Raw genomic sequence first — 20,191 nt, forward strand, 5'->3', positions numbered from 1 at the left:
ATATATATATATATATATTTGGTTGGTCTGGTCGTTGCCAATCTAACAATAATACAGAGATTCATTCATTCATTCATTCATTCCATGCCCAATCAATAACCACGAATGCATATCATCATGATCATCATAATAATAATATAGTACTCTCTCTTTCTCCCTCTCTACATCCTTCTCTTCATTTCGATTCTTTTTCCATCTGGGTATGTTCTTTCTTCTTCAAAGTTTCTTGCTTTTTCATTTTTCATTCTTACCCTTTTCATTTCTCGACGTTTTCTGCATTCGCATTGCTTTTCCTAGCCCTTTTTCGGTTTTTTCCTATACTGGGTCGGGAACATCGATTCAGGGGCACAAGATCTTCAATTTCATGTTATTATTGTAATAATTAATCAAACTTTAATCTCAATGGCTATGTTAACAAGGGCTTGATCTGATTGAGAAAATCTGATTTATTATTAATGATCTCTATTTGATAAACTGATGAAAATTGAAATAAAAAAACAAACTTTGATGTTATTTATTTATTTTTATTTTACTTTTACTGCTGATATCAATATCAATATCAATTACAATTAGCTCCTAAGCTTGGACTTTTAGTTTTAATGTGTATTTCAATGTATTTTTACCCCCCATGCTTCTTTTGTTTTTACATGTGACTCTTTGTGTGAATTAAATACCATATTGCATGCCCCCCCCCCCCCCCCCCCCCTCTCTTTTCATGTTGTGACATGTGATGCTAGTTTTGGAAATTGCTTTGGTTGGTGTTATTTGTTGCTATTTTTTTTTTTTTAAGATTTGGCTACTTTACAGTTTAGATAACTGTGTAGGTTAAGCAACATAGTGTGCATTTTGTTATCAGCTTATCATTGCTAATATTATAAGTTTGTTTATTAAATTCACATGTATTAGTTCTTTTTTGTCACACTGGGGCATGTGCATGAGTACCTTGTTTTATGTGTGTTTTGTAAGATGAAATAGTTTATGATACTTTACGTTGCAGCAACCAGTTTGTGATGAAGACTGAATAAAAGAATTCAATTTTTCTATGAAGTCAGTCAAATCATGCAGGTGGCCAATGACAAAAAAGAGTGTCTTGTTTGATGGTCCGTCCTATTTTTATTCAAACTCATTTGATTTCTTCGTAAATGGTTTTTCGTTTTCGTGTTCTGTTTGTAACTTCACTTTTTGAATGTGAATTTTCTTTGACAGGCAAAATCAAGTTTGAAGATCAAAAGGCTGCCTTTTATGGCAGTTGCATGTATAGTAATGTTGTTCGTTCTATATAGGACTCTAAAGTATCAGTATAAGCAAGAAGAGGTATGAGATCGTATGTCTTTTGTAATACATCATTAAATGATATTAAAATCTTGTACTTCATTTGCGAATTTGAAATTTTACTTTTTGTTCACCATATGCATTTATCAGATAGATAAAAACTGGAGTATCTGGAGAGAGCAAGAGGTATGTATGCTGCTTTGACTTTTCGAAGGTTTCTGACTCTTCTGTCCAAATTTGAGTTTTGATGTATTTAAGACATGCTTAGCTATTAATGGTAAATGATGGCTATGACTGTGTTAAAAAAATTGATACCGTCACCTACTCTGCAATTCTTGCATTAATTTGATGACATAACTTGGATATGTATTCTCTATTCACATTGGTACTATTGATGCAACTTTGCAGCGATACTCTACCCATTTTCAAGAGTTGAAAGGCTTGCCACGGGGTATAATACACACTACTTCAGATTTTGAGTTAAGGCCTTTATGGTTGCGATCAAGATCAAAGGTCAGCCAACATCTTTGGATTGTTCTTTTACATTATATTTCTACTGAAACTGCTTCACCTGAGCTAAGCTAGTTAGTGATTTTTTGGTCCTGATTATGTGATATCAGGTTAGTGTTCACACAAAGCGTAATTTACTGGCTGTTGCAGTTGGTATCAAACAAAAGTATAATGTAGATGCTATGGTGCAAAAGGTATTTTTTATAATTTGTTAGGTTATGAAAATGATTTGAAGCAACAATCTTTGTCTAATTTCATTGATTTCAGTTTCTCACAGGAAATTTTACAATTATTTTGTTCCATTATGATGGCAATGTGGATGGATGGCGTGATCTTGATTGGAGTAGCAAAGTCATACATATAGCTGCTAAAAAACAAACAAAGTGGTAAGTTTAAGAATTTTTATCAAATGAATCTTCCTGTTATAAATGGTTTGAGTAATCTGTTTTGTTTTTGAGCATACTGACTTGTGTGCTTTCATTGAATATACTTTTGAATGCATGTTTCTACGATTTATCTTTCTAAACTTAAATATTGATTCCTGAGTTCTTTCCCAGGTGGTTTGCAAAAAGATTTCTACATCCGGATATAGTGTATATTTATGATTACATCTTTCTTTGGGATGAGGATTTAGAGGTCGAAAGTTTTTCTCCGTCAAGGTATGACTTTCACACTTTTGCTTCTTTTTTCTTCTAATGTGAAGTATATCATTCTGTATTGATTGCTAAGTAATTTTTTCCCTTCAGAAAGGGTAGAAAAATAAGTTACTTATTATATTCATATTCTTTATCTTGTTTTTATATTCTCATCAAAGAAAAAATTTATTAACTGGGCATCTGTTTTGCAGATATGTTGAGATTGTTAGGGAAGAAGGGTTGGAGATATCTCAACCAGCTCTTCATCCAAATTCGACAGAGATACATCATAGAATTACGGTCAGAGCTAGGACCAAGAAAGTGCACAGGTAACTTTTTGTTTTAGAACACAATATTGTTCTTTCTAATCAATGTTTGTTGGTTGTCATACCTACACTCGAGTTTTCTTACTTACTTGCAGACGAGTCTATGAACGCAGAGGTAAAACTAAGTGTTCAGATGAAAGTGATGGGCCACCGTGCACCGGGTAATTAATTACTTTCTTTGAACACGGTTGTGCTATGTATTTTACTATTTTCGTAAGACGATGTTCAAAATCTTGTACATTGGTGTTATCATCCATCTTTTGAATTTTGATCATTAGGATGGGATTTTAAAATTTGTATCTGTCAATGTATTGAAAAGAGAGTTTAACAAATTAATAACATTTCCTTTGTGGGGATTTAGTATACTCTTGGTTGCATCTTTAATCATGTTATGAATGACTTAGAAACTTTTATAAAATTTGGGCAGGTTTGTTGAAGGTATGGCTCCTGTTTTCTCTCGATCAGCATGGTATTGTACTTGGCATCTTATACAGGTAAATTCCATGGTTCATATGAATCATAAAAACCATTTAGGTTCTAGGTTAAAACCCTTATTCCAATTAACTTGCATTCATTCGAATTTTGTTTAGGTTAATTTTCATATGAAGTTTAATCTTGTCTCCTTTAAATTTAATATTATTTTTATATTGGGACCGATAATAGATCAAAATAATCCATAATTTTGATAATTCATCATTTTCATTTTCTCAGAATGACCTTGTCCATGGATGGGGAATGGATATGAAACTAGGATACTGTGCTCAGGTGAGAATTACATAATTTCTGTTAACTCATCATCATAATATTTGACGGTCCTTGGAGTGCATTGTGTTTTCCATTTAGCATCTCAACAATTGATTGTGTATGTTGAGTTTAATTAGTGGTGAAATCAATGTCATTTCAGGGAGATCGCAGTCAGAATGTTGGTGTTGTTGATAGTGAATATGTTTTTCACAAGGCAATACCAACTCTTGGTGGTAGCAGTCATTATATAATCAAAGTATTTACCTCCTTTCTCTCCAAAATCATAAATTTATGTTCAATGGTTACAAATACACTGTATTCATCCCTTCTTATGTTTCTTGACAAAATCCATGGGATTTTACTTCGGGTTCGGGGCAACCCTCGGGAACTATGATTTTTTTTTTTTGTTGAAAAAAAAGATAGTTAATCCAAAATAAATGTTCATTAATGAATAATAAGTGGTCCCAGCGGGGCTTTAACCCGCGACCTTCGGCTCATAAGACCAACGCTCTAACCAACTGAGCTACGGGACCCCTTGGCAATTGCCCCTATATTGTGAAATTTATTCCCCTTGCTGTATTCAATGACGTTTAGAGGATTTGTCCCTTATAATCGTAGTTCATTAACTAACCTGGCAATCTTACATTCACTTTCTTTTTGATTTTGTTTCCTAATCAGAGACGCGGCTCACCACCAGCAGTTGATCCGAGAACTGAGGTGAGGCTTTTGAACTGCTTTCAAAACAAGTAGCTTTTAAATGACCTTGTATAAAATTGTAACACATGCTTCTGAGCAGATAAGAAGGCAATCAGCATGGGAACTTAAAATCTTCAAAGAGCGCTGGAATCAAGCCATCACCGAGGACAAAAGTTGGGTTAAGCCATTTAAGACTGATTAAAGACGTGTACGACAAAGGCGAAACCACCAACTGTTTTCTTAACAATTCATTCAATTAACATGGTTTGATATGTTAGTCTAGCTTTCATAGCCCATGGTCTTATATATAGTTATAGGCATAATTTAGTTTTTATACCCAAGTGAATTCTCAATTCACTCAATTTTGGAAGATCCCATATTTCTTAATATTCTTTTGTTCTTTCATGTGGCTGAGGCTATGTTCATTGTCTTTTATTTACACTATATGAGTATTTCCTATTTTTTGATATAGTTGTCATATATGCAGGCTTAGTACACTACCATACATCAATGCTAAAATGAATAAAATAGTGCCACACATTGAAAAGTTGTTTCTCATTTTCATCATGGCCTGGTTCTATGGCTGCTCTTGAAAAAAGCAGCAGCAAGCTGTATTCCCTAATAATAGAGTAAAATTTGAGATATCATAATAGCAAGTAATAATTTGAATTTTTGCAATGTTAAATGATATATTATAACCTAGAGCACTTGAATCAGATGTCACTCTTTCAGTTAATTGGTCTTGAGTTTGAACCCTTAAATTGTTTGCATTGTTGAAGCTCTTGATAAAGAGATTTGTTAGTCATAGCCCTAACTACCTGGCTTGAAGGTTGTGGTGCCCAATATTATAATTTAGAGCCTCATTCAAAGTTCGTTACGATACATGATGCAATCTTATTTTTGAGGTTACATAATGTGAGGGGCATACTTGCATCTTAAAGGACATGAACATAAAATGCCGTGAAGGACAAGTTTGTGAGCCCTCTTGTCCAGGTTAGTGATTTATACAAAGAGAGACGGAAAACGTGCAAATATCTCATTTTATTACCTCTAAAGAAAGGACTTTACAACCCTACCATAAACAACTACTACAAATTACTATATGTTTACTTTATATATTCTGAGAGCATTCACAATGGTAGTTTTTTTAATAAGGACTCCTTAAATGGATCTCACGTTACACATCATTTATTTATAATATTTTAATAAAAGTACTTATTAAGGACTCAATGACTCCAATGAGAGTATACTAATAATGACTCCAATGAAAAGTATTTAAATATGCACCACTAACTTTATATCATTAAACAAAAATAATTTATTTATTAAATTATAAATTACCTCATAATATTTAATTATAATCCTTAAAAAAAAAAATTATGAAACATTTATTTATTCGTATGAACTTAAATTTCTACCACATTTGCTAATAATTTGAAAATGGAAAAATTAACATTACAAATTTTACATTCCTTCGTTAAAAAATAATAATAATAATTTGCATGAATTACATTTTATTTAAAATGATGACAAATAGATAAAATAATATTTAAAACAACTATTAATTATTTTTTTTGAATCAAAACAACTATTAATTATTAAAATATTTTATTACTTTTTTTAAACGTGAGACCCGTTAGTTGCCTAGGAGAGAGATGGTCCTTATATAATTACCCGTTCCTTAATGGGAACTCAGTTTTTCTTCCTCCAATTGGGGGTCTTTAACAGGGAGTGATCCTTGTTAAGTAAGAACCTCCCATTGGAGATGCTTTGAGTCCTTGCTTTATCCTTGGAGTTTAGTATGATAATCTTAAAATTATGCTTAAGTTTTTTTTTTGTTTTGTACAACGTCATTTTTGTATAAGTTGGACAATGCCACAAAGTGCATAATTAAAGCCTAAATTGTTTATCAGTCATACAAAATATGGCTCATGTTATCTCTGAAATACTAGGTGGAACATGGTCAATGTAACGAGATACAACAAGCAACATTACCATTTAATTTTACCAACATACCATTCACATATAGACAAAGACAAATAATTTTGAATAAAAGTTGAAGAAAATCTGACGGGACCAAAATTTGAAATTTTGGCTTTACATAGGTCACATTTGGACAAAAGTGAAAATTATTACCCATTCTTCTTTTTAACGGGTAAGATACAATTATTTCAAAAGAAATTTTGATTATGTTTCTGTCAAAAAAAAAAAAGCAATTCTACTTTTAGGTTCATCATTGCATATAAGAATCACAATATCAACATTTGTTTATAACGGGTAAGATACAATTATTTCAAAAGAAATTTTGATTATGTTTCTGTCAAAAAAAAAGCAATTCTACTTTTAGGTTCATCATTGCATATAAGAATCACAATATCAACATTTGTTTAACTAGTCTATGGACCCGTGCCAAGCACGGGCTAGAATTTCGTCATAATTAAGGGAGTTAATATTAGGCTTAAATGCACTTTTCACCCCTATGTTTCAAAAAGTTGCGATTTGGCCCCCTTAAAAAAAAAGGATGTTTTGACCCCCTAACATTTGGCCCACTTTTGATTAGCTGATTTTGATAGAGATTATGACAATTTCTCAGTCTCTGATGATGTAAACTGACATGGGGATAGAAAGATGCTGATAAATGGAGTCCAAACTGGCATAGTGTAACTTTTGGCCCCCCTAAAGAAGGATCCACTTATCAGTTTGGACTCCACTTATCATGCCAGTTTGGACACCATGCAAGTTTGGACTCCACTCATCAGCATCCTTCTATCCCCATGCCAGTTTACACCATCAGAGACTGAGAAATTGGCATAAAATCAGCCAATCAAAAGTGGGCCAAAAGTTAGGGGGTCAAAATATCAATTTTTTAAGGGGGGCCAAAATCGCAACTTTTTGAAACACAGGGGGTGAAAAGTGCATTTAAGCCTTAATATTATGATTTATAAAGTGTCAGTTAAACCCAACATTGAATAAAAGAGTGGAGGTTGAACCAAAATTAAGTGAAAAAACTCATCCTTAAGCATTAAAATTTTAGAATAAGATGATATATCATTCTAACTTGTGTGGTTGATCTTTCTTCAATGTGTCGATCCACAACCGTGTTAACTCCCCAAAAGGCCCAACACTGGTATGATATCCCGGTTCTTGATGGTGGATCACGCACATGGAGAGTCCCACACTTAATGGAGAGATGTTAATATGTCAAGTGTGAATTAAAATTTCAAATTGGATGCAAGAGTACGTATATGCTCATAAAGATATTAGTGAAATGACTCATGTACCTAATGTTTTAAGACTTTAGATGATGATGTGATGTCAATCTCATTTGTCTGGTTACTCTTAGCCTAATATGATGTTACAATCAAATGTACTCCCCCACATAAGTCCCAACATTATGATTATTTATTTGGTTAGTTTTTAGGTATTATTGGTTTAATTTTTTATCTTAAATTTTAGATTCTCGATATCATTCATTTTCATGCAATTTTATTTCATTCAACCTCTATTATTTCAAATTCCTTCATTAATGATCTTTGGTTGGATTTCACAATGAAAAAAATATAGATGTGTTATGCTAAGTTGACAAAATACATGTTTAGTATCCTTAAAAAAAATACATGTTTATTAGACATTTTAAATTGCTGTAGCATTTTCTAAATGAGTCTAATATTTTGGTAGCTTAATTACCCAATAATCTCCAACTCCTTCAAAAAATTCATAAAATTAATAGCAGCTCACTATTCCGTATACTCTCAGAGGTAAAATACACACTTCTTAGACTCTTCCCTTATCATTGATCTCATGTTCAAATTCATTTTTCATCTTCTTTCTTTTTTTAATTTACTTTCTCTCTTTGCATGAACGAATGAAACAAAATTATCCCTATATGAAACATCACCAACCCATAATTTTTACCATGTTGTGCCTCTTACCTTATTGGACTATCTCAACATATCACAGACACAAAGTGTCTCACAATTATGAGAAATATGTTAATGTATCATGTTTGACTTAAACTTCTAGATTTCATGCAATAGTAGATATTGAGCAACAAATAAGTTAGATGACCAATATATCAAATGTCTAAATGTTTTAGGTGAAGATGCGGTGTCAATCCCACTTGTGGGGTTTCTCTTAATCAAATGTGATGAACTATTTACTTAACTTTTTGGATGTCACTTAATTTATTTTATATTAAATATAAATTTATAGATGTCATTTGCTTTCATGCAATTTTTTTTATTTAACCTCTATTATTTTAAATATCTTCACTTTTGGTCTTTGGTAAGATCTAACAATGAAAAATGTAGATGTGTTATGCTGAGTTGACAAAGTACATGCGTATTAGAGATTTTAAAAATGTGGCATAAGTGAAATTTTACTTGTCACCCCAATCTTTTATTTTTCTTTTTCCATAAGTGAAATTGCGCACTTATTTAAAAATCGGTAATGTTGCTTCTAGCAAAAAAATATCAGCGAAAACATCATGACTTCCTCGTAGCTTTTTGCCGTGTGATTGCAGCATCGTATCATCCTTTTATCCCACCATCCATGTTTTGTGCTAGATAAGATCCAACAATGGCAGTGAATTCAGGATAAATTCGTGAAATCATGTTTCGCTTGAAATAGCATTGCCCTTTAAAAAGATACTAACATTAAATAGTAACTTTTTTTGGGTTTCCCATAAATTCACTACGCCGGAAGAAATCATATTCAATGTGTGTTTGAAAGCACGTACTGCTTTAGATAATTATCACTTGATAAATGAAACACAAATGTAAATGTTAAAAATAAGAGAGATAAAATAAATTTGTGTTTGCTAAAATTTGCAAAATAAAATAGTTCATCACAATTTAATCATAAGCACACACATATACTTGTAGTCACATCAAGTACACCAAACACTATTGGAGTCAATGTATATGTTGTGTTTTGACGTATGTATATATAAAACATTGTTGGACTTAAGTTTTGCAACCTTAACATCTCATCTCACTCCAAACCTCTCGCTCACCTTTTTTTTTGGTTACAGAGGCTAAAAAAAACAAAAAGAACAGAAAAAGAAAGCAAGAAAAAGAGAACTAATGTCTCATAAAATAAGTGCCAGTAGCATCATTCCGAAGGAGAGGCAGCAGCTCCGAGGGCGGAGAGTCATGACGAATAAGAGCAATGTTGGAAGCGGCACCAAGTTTGGCCATAAAATCCGCACAATGATTCCCTTCCCGAAGGGTGTGACTCATAGTTGCTTGAACTTGTTCTAATAACTCTTTAATATCTTGAATCAACACGGCGTAAACATGGAACTTCAGGAAAGGGCCGGTGATGATATTGATGCATAATAAGGAATCAGAATAACAGATAAGATCCACGATACCCTTGTCTTTGGCAAGAAAGAGGCCCTGGTAGATGGCATAAAGTTCCGCATAAAGGATGTCGGACGAATTGTCAATATAACCAGAAAACCCAGACAGGTAAAACCCTGCATCATTTCTAAGAACACCACCATAGCCAGCTCTAGTAGGGGACCCAAGACAACTCCCATCAACATTGAGAATGACTTTAGAGTGGTTGTGATGATTCCACTTGACAAGTCGATCCTCCCTATCACTGTTAGGAGAAGAAGGGAAAGATAATTTCATAGTGCCAACCATACCTTGGATGTTGTAAGAAATATAATTGAGAGTCCAGTTTTCATTTCCAAGACACATCATGTTTCTATTCCTCCATGCCCACCAAATGGTTGCTGCAAAAGTGAATGAAAGTTGCCCCACCGAGTTGTTTTTTAGCCACTCATGAGTGACGGAAATAGAGAAGAAATCATCATGAATAAAACCACTCCGCTGCCAAATGTGTCTAGAATGTGCACAATCCCGCACACAATGGAGGAAAGTTTCCTCATGGAGGCCACACCGAGAGCAAATAGAAGAAGGAGCAATGTTTCTATGATTGAGCATGGAAAGAGTCGGCACCGAGTTGTGACAAGCTAGCCAAAAGAAAAATTTAATCTTCTCCGGCAGATGAAGCTTCCAAATCCAAGACCAAGATGGAGGAGGATTAGAGATCGTTACCGGTTCCTTGCGAGAGAGAAGCCAATTGTATCCGCTTTTTGGCATATAGGTGCCATTCTTGTTGTTGTGCCAGATGAAAGTGTCCTCTACTGAAGCATTGAACTTGAAATGAATATTGTTGATGGTGTCAGCCGCAATTGGAGGAAGCTGAGTGTAGAGGATATTTGTGTGAGGACTGTTCGAGGATATCACATCCTTCACTGTTAATTGGAGATCATGGATGTCAATGTAATGAGGTAAACACCCTAGGATGCCAAGAGGACTCCAGGGACAAGACCAAAATGAAGAGTTACCCGACCCTGCTCGCCAAGAAAACCCATCTTTAAGGACGTCTCGAGCGTGGAGGATAGAAGACCAAATAACAGAGGCACTAGGACGGGCTGAAGCAAAAAGCGTATTCTGACCCATAGCATATCTGTCAGAGAGGAGCTGGACCCAAAGTTTAGGAGATGACTGAACCATATCCCAAACCAGTTTGCCTAGTAAACAAATGTTCGATTCCCTCGCCGTTCTGAACCCAAGACCGCCAAGCTGCTTAGGCTGAGATATTTTATTCCATCCAACAAGATGAATACCTTTGTTATTATTATCCCTCCAGATAAAATTACGGATGGTTTGGTCAATGCTGTCACAAATGTTCTGCGGGAGCCAGGTAACCTGCATATAATAAGAAGGAATGGAGGAAAGTACAGAAGATGCTAGAGTCACCCTGCCTGGTTTATTAAGCAACTTATGTTTCCAAGAAGCAAGTCTAGATTGCATTTTGTCAATAATAAACTGAAAGTCACTACGCTTTGCTCTTCCTTTAAGAATAGGAAAGCCCAGATATTTGTCAAGAGAGCTGGTGCTTCTGATACCAGAGATGGAAGTAAGATTATTTATTTTTGCTCTCGGTGTACCTGAAGAATAAAACGCCCTTGACTTTGAAATGTTAATTTTCAAACCTGAAGCCTGGCTGAACCGTTCGAACATGTCAGTGATGAATCGAAGTTGAGAGTTTTTAGCCTTGGTGAAGAGGAGAACATCATCTGCGAAGAGGAGGTGGGAAAGATGAGGGCCATTCTGAGAAAGGCGGATGGGGTCCCAGTTTCCTTGTTGAGCAGCATTGTTGATTGCAATAGATAGCTTTTCCATGCAAAGTATGAATAAATACGGTGAGAGAGGATCCCCTTGCCGAAGGCCGTGAGAGGGCTTGAAAGGAGGCATCTTGTTCCCGTTCCAAAGAATAGAAAGAGTTGAGGATGTGACACAGTGCATGATTAGCTTTGTTGTAATATCCGGAAAGCCAAAATCATGGAGACAAGATTTGAGAAAATTCCAGTTGACATTGTCGAAAGCTTTCTCCAAATCTAGCTTAAAAGCAACCATGCCCTTTTTCTTCTTTGATCTGCGCATGTAGTGGATGATTTCCTGCAAAACAATGGCATTGTCAGTAGTACCTCTACCAGGCAGAAAACTGCTTTGGTAGGGGCCAATAATAGTATTAAGGATAGGTCTGAGACGGAGGACCAAGACTTTGGTGATAATTTTGTAAATAATGTTGCAAAGGCTGATTGGTCTAAAATCTTTGTAGGTAGTGGGGGGTTCAACCTTGGGAATGAGAGCAATCAGAGTGTCAGAGAGAGCGGGATCGAAGGAACCTGTGGTGAAGGCACTCTTAATCATTTGGAAGATATCTTCTCCAACTATGTGCCAATAATGTTTGAAGAAAACGCATTGAAACCCATCTGGGCCAGGGGCTTTGTAGGGCTGCATGGTATTTAAGGCTGCGTGAACTTCAGCTTTAGTGATGGGGCAGGTTAGGGAAAGCTTACCAACATCATCAATGGTGGGGTGGGGACCTTCAGAAAAAGTGTGGTTATGACCATGCTGGTTGCTGCAGAAAAGGTTTTGAAAATAATGTTGAGCTTCAGTTTGGAGGATAGAACTATCATCTGACCAGATACCATTTGGAAGTTGAAGACGGTGGACTCTATTTCTCTTTCTTCTTATTATGGTTTGAGTATGGAAGAAAGCAGTGTTTTTATCTCCAAATTTGACCCATTTTTCCCTTGACTTTTGGTACCAATGCATTTCTTCTTGGTGGAGAATGTGATTGTATTCAAGTTGAAGTTCTTTTTCAAGATGTACATGGTGAATTGAGTCGACACGATCCAAATACAGTTGGACGCCTTTTAACCTCTTTTCAATCCGTTTCTTCCGTTTGAAAATATTACCAAAAACTTCGTTGTTGAAGATGATTGATTTCTCCTTGACATTATTTAGAGCATTTGCTGGATTGTGATTTGAAGAGTTCCAAGCTGAAGTGACAATATCAATATAGTCTTCATGGTCAATCCAAGCAGCTTCGAAGCGGAAAGGCCTAGGCCCTCTAGCTAGCGGGAGGCCACCAAAGCGGAGAAGGATTGGATTGTGGTCAGAGTGAAGTCTACAGAGCACCTTCACGAAGGCTTCAGGAAAGGCTAGGCGCCATTCCACATTGGCGAGACCCCTATCAAGTTTCTTAGAGAGAACGCGACGACCGTTGTTGTTACGATGCCAAGTGTAACGGCCACCGGTTGTTGTAAGATCAAGGAGGTTGCAGTCATTCATAAAATTAGCAAAGATGGCAGCTCTGGTGTTGTTGAAAATACCCCCCCGTTGGTCGCTAGGGAGGAGGGTTTCATTAAAATCTCCTATAAGCATCTAAGGACAGGTAATATGTTGGCTGAGGTTGGTGAGGTGGTTCCAAAAATTTGGTCGTAAGGAAGGGTTGGGACTAGCATAAACACAGGTGCAAGTAGAGGAGGCAGTGCCAATGCTAGCGGTAAAAGTGATGGAGAATTGGTTAGAGTCAATGATGGAAGTGTGAGTAGTAGCTGAAGAATTTTTAAGAAGCCAAATGCCACCAGATTGACCATTAGCTTCAACAATATGGACAGGAGTGTAGTTATTAATCCTCCAAAAATTAGAGAGTCTAGCAAAGGGAACATGAGTTTCAAGAATGGCAAGAAAGGTAGGGTTGTATATTCTGATCACCTCCTTCATATGTCTTCTAGCATTACTGTTATTGGCCCCTCTGACATTCCAAGAGAGGATAGAATTATCAAATAAGGCTTCCATAATAAAACAGTAACAGCAGGGAGGTATAAGAGCTGGAGGATTAAGTGATCATGTCCACTTCACTCCCATTTCGTGTCTCAAGAGCTTCAGTTTCATTGTGAAATTGATCATTTAGGGGGGCGTCACCTGTAGAGTTAACCAAGGAGGGGTCATCAGTGTCATAATACTGGAGGGAAATTTGGTTATTGTTGAAGGCTGTTTGCAAGGGTTGTTTTCCAAGGCTAGTGGCATTTTTGTTATTTGTTTCATGGTGAGGGTTGGTGTAACGCCCCATTTTTATTCTAATATTTTAGTAGATGTGTGAATATTTTATATATGACTTTAATTGCTATATAAATGATTTTATGTGAAATATATGTTTTATATGATTTTTATATGAAATAGGTTATGATGCAATTTTATTATATGAATATTGGGGTTGTGTATTATTTAAATGAATGTTGTTATTATTTGATAGAAATAATATGAGAAATAGAAATATTATAGAAATAGTATTTATTTTTGGTTAATGGGAATTAAGTGAAAATTAATAGAAATTAAGGGAGTTGGGTGAGAAAAGAAAAGAGAGATATTTTTGAAGTAAAAAGAAAGAAAAAGGGAGAGAAACATTTCCACGTGAAAACATTAGAAGAAAACTGCTTTTGGAGAGAAAACCTAGAAGAGGAAAAGAGAGAGCTAGGAAGGAATCGATTGCGGTAGCTTGTCGTTTGGTGTTGCTGAATTAAGGTAAGGGTGGGATTCCTTTCAATAATCTTGATATATAATTTGAAAAATTGATGAAATTGTTGTTCTTGAGTTTAGGGTTTGAGAGGTTATGTTAGATGATAATTTATAATAAAACATGTTGTTTAATTGTATGAATATAGGTTGTTTTACCCCTATGATGTATACTAAACCTGTAAACATGTCTGTAAACCAATTTGGGGGATTAAGGGATCAAAGCTAGGATTTTTGGGGTGAAACTATGTTGAAATCGCAGCATTTTTCTGAAATCTGAAGCAGGACGCGAAAGCGTCGCATTAGCGTCCAGAAAGCGTCCACACCTTGTAGCTGCCCAGAAATTTTTGTAGAGGACGCGAAAGCGTCGCATTAGCGTCCAGAAAGCGTCCACACCTTGTAGCTGCCCAGAAATTTTTGTAGAGGACGCGAAAGCGTCGCATTAGCGTCCAGAAAGCGTCCACACCTTGTAGCTGCCCAGAAATTTTTGTAGAGGACGCGAAAGCGTCCCAAAAGCGTCCAGAAAGCGTCCCTCACCTGAGTTACGACATTTTGGACGCGAAAGCGTGCGTTTCTCGCGAAAGCGTCCTACCCCCTTTTGCAGAGGACGCGAAAGCGTCCAAAAAGCGTCCAGAAAGCGTCCCTGTTCTGTACTACCATTTTCTGAATTTTGTTTAGTGCACCAAATGTCTATTCTGATCATTTTAATATGTTCCCTTGATTTATTAAGGATTGTTTATGAGGTAAAAATTATATATGGAAGTAGAATGATGTGAACTCTTGAATAAAATGCATTCTAATATGCTATATTGATTCATTTTTGTCGTTGACGTTGTTGTATCATCCGATGTCGAAGTTGGGGAGTGTGTCATAATAGTTTAGGCACATAAGTTGTTGTTGTAGTCGTTGTTGAAGTTGTATGTTGATATACACAAGTTGAGTCCATTTGCATACTCACATCTGTTGGGGGCTTATGCCCTGGAATGTTCATCATTCAACCCGTTGGGGGCTTATGCCCTGGAATGTTTATCATTCACCTGTTGGGGGCTTATGCCCTGGGATGCTTTAACCATCCAATTTGTTGGGGGCTTATGCCCTGGAATGCTTAGCATTCAACGCGCGTAGATTGGTACCACCTGCATGATGCATTAGTTGTTGTTGTCGTAGCATTGTTGGGTTGTTGTTGTCGTTGTAACATTGTCGGATTGTTGTCGTTGTCGAATTGTCGAGTTATCGGTGTCGTTGTGGATAATGTTGTTGTTGTTGTTGTTGTACCTTGTTGCTGAAAATGATTATGTTGTTGTTATATGTATTCTTTATATACATTATTAATGATGCATGTTGTGATATATTGTTATTTTCATTAATTTGATGAATTATATATTATTATTATTGGATAAGTTTCTCACCCCTTCTGCGTATATGTTGCCTCGACCGTGGGTAATGTGCAGGTAATGATGGCTTGTAGGTTGATTGGCTCAAGTGTCTAGGGCTCTGATACATATTAGGATGGGGATCGTCGCGAGTGTCTTCTCATTTCTTTTATGTATCACATATTTTGGAAAAGACTTGCTATTAGAATAAAGCTGAATTATGTTGTGGCCTTTGTGCCAAGATTTTTATTGATGTTGAATTTGGTTGAATTTATATTTTAAAGAATTATTCCGCTGCAGTTTGTAAGATAATTTAAATGTTGGTATTTAAATAAATAGACCATTTTCTATTATGAAATTTTGATTAGCAGTGTGACACTCCGTTGTGTGATTACTCTGATTTTATTTATTAATATTACGTTGTTGGGAGAACGGGGTGTTACAGTTGGTATTTTCGTCCACCTGTTTTGGAGTGTGTGGGGCCATATTGTTTTGCTGGTTTTGTAAAAGCATGGATTTGGAAAACGTGGTGGGAGGGGTCATAGTGTGGGGCGTGTCCTTCAAAGAGGGAGAAGTGGGGTTACCTTTCTTGCTTTCAGTGTGGAAAGAGGTTGATGATTGGATGATGTCATCCTGTCTGCGTTGCTTGGGACCCACTGCAGCACCTTTTGTTGTTCTGATGATGTCACTTCCCTTAGGCCTAGGTGGCATGTTTTGAGTGTTTGCTGAATTTTTGTTGTTATGGTTCATGTGGGACAAAGGGGTGTACTTGTTGGTGGCTTTTTGAGTAACGGATTTTGAGGCAATGAATGTTGTTTTATTGGCAGATTTTTTCTTCCTTGTTACCAGTAACCAATCACCATGAAGATCTTCTTGATTGCTATTAAAGCAATTAAAAACAGTTTCTTTTTCCAGCTGCGTGGTCCCCACGTGATTCACACTTGAATGGCTAGGATTGGAATTTGTTATGGGTTGACTAGGGTTTGACTTTTGAATGGTTCCTTCGGTGTTGTTTGGCGGCTGCGTCGTTGGTTCAGCTCCGGTATGGGTTAGGTTGCAGTTTCTGCCAAGGTGACCATAGCAACCACAGTTAGTACAGATTAGGTGTAGTCCTTCATATTGGACCTTATACCAGTGGTCGTTGACCCATATTTTTCCAACAACCGATACCGTAAGGTCCACTTCAACACAAACTCGAGCAAACCTTCCTCTTTCCATCTTCAAAGTATTGGTTCAACTTTTATGGGTCGACCAATTGCCGATGCCATAGCCAGGAGGAAACTTTCATCATAATAAACAAGATTGAGACCAGGGAAGCGTACCCAAACCACAGTGCGTTCGACCTTAGCGTTGGGAGAGGCGAATTCCGGTGACCAATGACTAACTGCAAGACAGTGATCGAAGATCATCCAAGGTCCGCCCGTGATAATTTTTTCTTTGTCTGCTAATTGGTCTAGCTTTACCATGTAGAAGCCGTTGTCATTGTCCATGATTTCGAACCCACCTTGCAACTTCCACACTTTTTGTAGGCGTTCCTTCATAGTATTGTAACCTAGGGTTTTCCCCATGAGTTTAACCACAACCGCATCTTTCCATGGGGTGCATAACTCTTGAAAAACTGTTGGCTCCAGGTACACTTTGGGTAGGAGTCGGTTACCATTCTCATGCTCGATGCGAACAAGTTTCTTTCCAATCATATCCTCTTTTTCTCTGGGTGGAGTTTCACTGGTAGATCCCATAAGCATTTCACGAAAAGACTGTTTGGGGGGGACGGGTTTGGGAAGGTCAGGGGGCTTTTTGTTCGGCGGTGGAGGAGGTGAGGGCTGGCGGAGAAGACAAAATCCATGCTCTCTCTCTCTCTCTAGGTTGCTCTCTCTCTCAAGGTTTCAATTGTTTTTTCTTTTATTTCTGATTAGTCCAAGCTAGTTTTGAGTACGAATGGACAAAGGTTATATAATTAAATAGTTTTCTTACCTCTCGCTCACCTTGAGCCCAAACAAAAAAAATAATAAAATAATATGTAATACTTAAATTATAGAAAATGGTAAGGAGAAATACTGAGCAAAATCGCTAATATACTTCTGTTTAATTGTTTGGAAACACTACCCTTTTTCTATAAGTTTGGTTTTATTTTTTATTTTGTGTCGCCCGCCTATAACCTTTACCCCCATCACTATACGCTACCTTTGACTAACACATGAAAAAAACAGTGAACCTTACTTTTTTTTGTTGTGAAATTAAACTTGATCAGATGAGAATTGGTAAATCATATGAGAAAAAAACTCTTTCAACATCTTACTTGTTGTCTTTTGAGGCAAATTCCAAATTTGAAAAGACTCTTAATTGTAAAAAAGAATCTTGAAGAAGTCAAATTTACATGAAAGGCTTATCATTGTTGAAGGTATTATCATCTAAGAATATGAACTGGACACACAAATTAACATTATCTGGTAAATACAACTTATTTCAGACCAACTTACACGGAATAAAAAGGAAATGCTAAAAAACAGAAGTTAATATCCCTTAAGCTACTAATTTCAATTTAAAAATATTCACATAAACAAAAAATTAAAAATAAAATATTTAAAAATCATCAGACACACGGAAGTTAATAGTGAACTGAGAAAAAAAAGTTCAACGAATCCTAAAATGAAGAACAAAAAAAAAATGGTTCGAAGTGTCGTTTGACTTAATACATATTAATGCTTTTCAAATGTATTTTTGACTCTCTATCTTTTCAAATGTTGCGATTTTGGTCCCCTAATAAAAAAAAATGACAAATTTAGTCCTTTATGCTTTATCCTCTTTGCAATATTTGTCATTTTGTCTAATTTTGACTTATTCAACGGTGACATGAGTATATATAGTGAAGACATCACTAAAAACTTAGAGACAAAATAGGTACCAAATTCAATGCAAAATTAGTGTTAGATGTTTTTATTTGCATTCAATATGTTCAATGTAAAAAAGGAAGAAAAAAATTACATTGACTTGGACTACTTGTATAAAACATATTATTATTTGAAAAGAAATACATCAAAGAAATGAAGATATGAACAGATGAAAGCAATTACAAATAACAATTGAAAGCATTTCTATAATTATATGATCTTTCCATATTGTTAATTTTTTTTCTATGGTTAAAATGTCACTTTGGCCCTCTAACTAAATTTAAAGTTCAATTTAGTCCCATAACTTTAAAATTGGTCAATTTGGCCCATAAACTTATTTTAAAATCTCAGTTTGGTCCCTTAATTTTAATATAAGTCAAATTGATCTCTTAACTTATGTAAGTTAGTGCAACTTGATCTTTTATCGTATAACAAAATCGAACTTTGTTAGTAGCATGAACAAAAAAAAAAAACACCGTTAAATAGAATCCAATTTGTATGTAGTACAAACCTATGCAATATCATATTTTAAAAAAAGGAATAGGTATAAAAATATGATGACATATTCAATCTCATTATTCTTAGAAAAGTAATAAAGACGGTTTAGTGAAAATTATATTGTTGTATATTGTAGGATTATTTTTAGGAAAAATGATAATGAACATTTATTCCCTAAAATAATAATAATAATGGGTATTTATGTGTCTTTATATTTTTTTTTTTGTTAATCCTATGGTTCCTAAGAAAAGAGTTCAACCACGAAGTAACTAAAATTCGGGTTCTGCCAAAAAAATTATTTGATGGAGTTCATAAACAACTTGAGCCAAAATACCCGGTTTTCATATTTATTTTTTTAAAATACTATGATTAAAATTTCAAAATCAATAAATTTTAATTTTTCAAGTTTGTAAAAGTGTTTTGAAAGAATTTTTTTTCCATAGAAGTCAAGGATGGAACAATTATTGTGGAAGGAATTAAATATGGAGTCGGTTTTAAAGCATCTGTGATTATAAGTTTTAATAATAGAATGAATGCTCCTTAAAAAAAATGAATACAAAGATATTGAATAAAATATTAATATTTTTTCTCTAAAAATAATAATAATTAAATCATCTTTAATTAGAATATTATTTTCAATAATAGTATGAATTCATTTAAATATTTAATAAGGATGAAGGAAATAAAACAAAAAAAAAATCAAAAACACTATACACTAACAGAAGGTCTTGTTTTTGTTTTTTATTTACACGCACATCAATTAATTAACTTTGTCATTTTGGCTTGTTCAAAAAAAGTTAATTAACTTTGTCCACTCAAGTATCTACTTTTTTTTAATTATAAAATATTAGTTTTGTTGTTGTATGTTTTAAATAAATCAAAGGAGCCATAAAAACAAATTTTTTGGTATATACAAAAGAAAATAGAAACATGAATAGAAATTCGGTCAAAAACAAAGAATATAGAAACAAACACCAAAAGAAAAATTTAAAAGAGAATATGAATAGAAAATAACAACATAAAAAATCATGATAAAAAGTAACATAAGAATAATAAATGTTAAACAACTAATAAAAAAATAAACAAATAAACAAATAAAAGAAAAGAGAATGGGGTTGAAAACAATGATTTTTTATGGGGAGAAGATGTAGATGAAAATAATGAAAAACAAATTGCTCTATATGTAGAGAAAAAAATCATGCTATAATCAATTTTGATTGTCTTATGAAAAATAAATGAGCCATGGTCCATCTTGATTGGCTAATAAAAAATAAATGATTCAATATCCATTTTGATTGGTTGATAGAAAAACATTAAATGAGATGCGTGTACTATCGCTTATAGATATAGGCTTTTGTA

The 20,191-nt window shown here is 34.9% G+C and overlaps 1 protein-coding gene, 1 long non-coding RNA gene and 1 other non-coding gene across 4 annotated transcripts; 2 read left to right on the forward strand and 1 right to left on the reverse strand.

Moving 5' to 3' along the window:
* Positions 1–44: 44 nt before the first annotated feature.
* On the forward strand, positions 45–4,730 carry LOC146932425 (uncharacterized). Of its 2 annotated transcripts, none has more exons than XM_085704084.1 (15): positions 45–200; positions 998–1,100; positions 1,207–1,314; positions 1,423–1,458; positions 1,681–1,785; positions 1,893–1,976; positions 2,050–2,168; positions 2,340–2,441; positions 2,630–2,746; positions 2,839–2,904; positions 3,171–3,237; positions 3,455–3,508; positions 3,648–3,743; positions 4,166–4,204; positions 4,284–4,730. In XM_085704084.1, exons 2-15 carry the CDS (start codon positions 1,098–1,100, stop codon positions 4,383–4,385), a joined length of 1,098 nt encoding a protein of 365 aa, XP_085560210.1. In that variant the 5' UTR covers positions 45–200; positions 998–1,097; the 3' UTR covers positions 4,386–4,730. The 2 variants fall into 2 exon arrangements, with proteins under 2 accessions (XP_085560210.1, XP_085560211.1); XM_085704085.1 differs by having other exon boundaries at positions 45–140.
* Positions 3,947–4,020, reverse strand: TRNAI-UAU (transfer RNA isoleucine (anticodon UAU)). The gene has a single exon. It is a non-coding gene; the product is annotated as a tRNA-Ile (tRNA).
* A 9,250-nt stretch (positions 4,731–13,980) lies between the features above and the next one.
* Positions 13,981–15,742, forward strand: LOC146932427 (uncharacterized). Its single transcript, XR_015007103.1, has 2 exons — positions 13,981–14,079; positions 15,522–15,742. It is a non-coding gene; the product is annotated as an uncharacterized LOC146932427 (long non-coding RNA).
* Positions 15,743–20,191: the final 4,449 nt, after the last annotated feature.

This window comes from Medicago sativa, chromosome 4 (assembly GCF_051527215.1).
Source record: "Medicago sativa cultivar Bolivia chromosome 4, Bolivia_mono, whole genome shotgun sequence".
NCBI classification, from domain to species: domain Eukaryota; kingdom Viridiplantae; phylum Streptophyta; class Magnoliopsida; order Fabales; family Fabaceae; genus Medicago; species Medicago sativa.

Excerpts from the sequence above, each read along its gene's own strand:
- LOC146932425 (XM_085704084.1), top strand. Across the intron at positions 2,442-2,629 it reads GAAAGTTTTTCTCCGTCAAG|ATATGTTGAGATTGTTAGGG; the intron begins GTATGACTTTCA and ends TCTGTTTTGCAG. Across the intron at positions 4,205-4,283 it reads CAGTTGATCCGAGAACTGAG|ATAAGAAGGCAATCAGCATG; the intron begins GTGAGGCTTTTG and ends GCTTCTGAGCAG.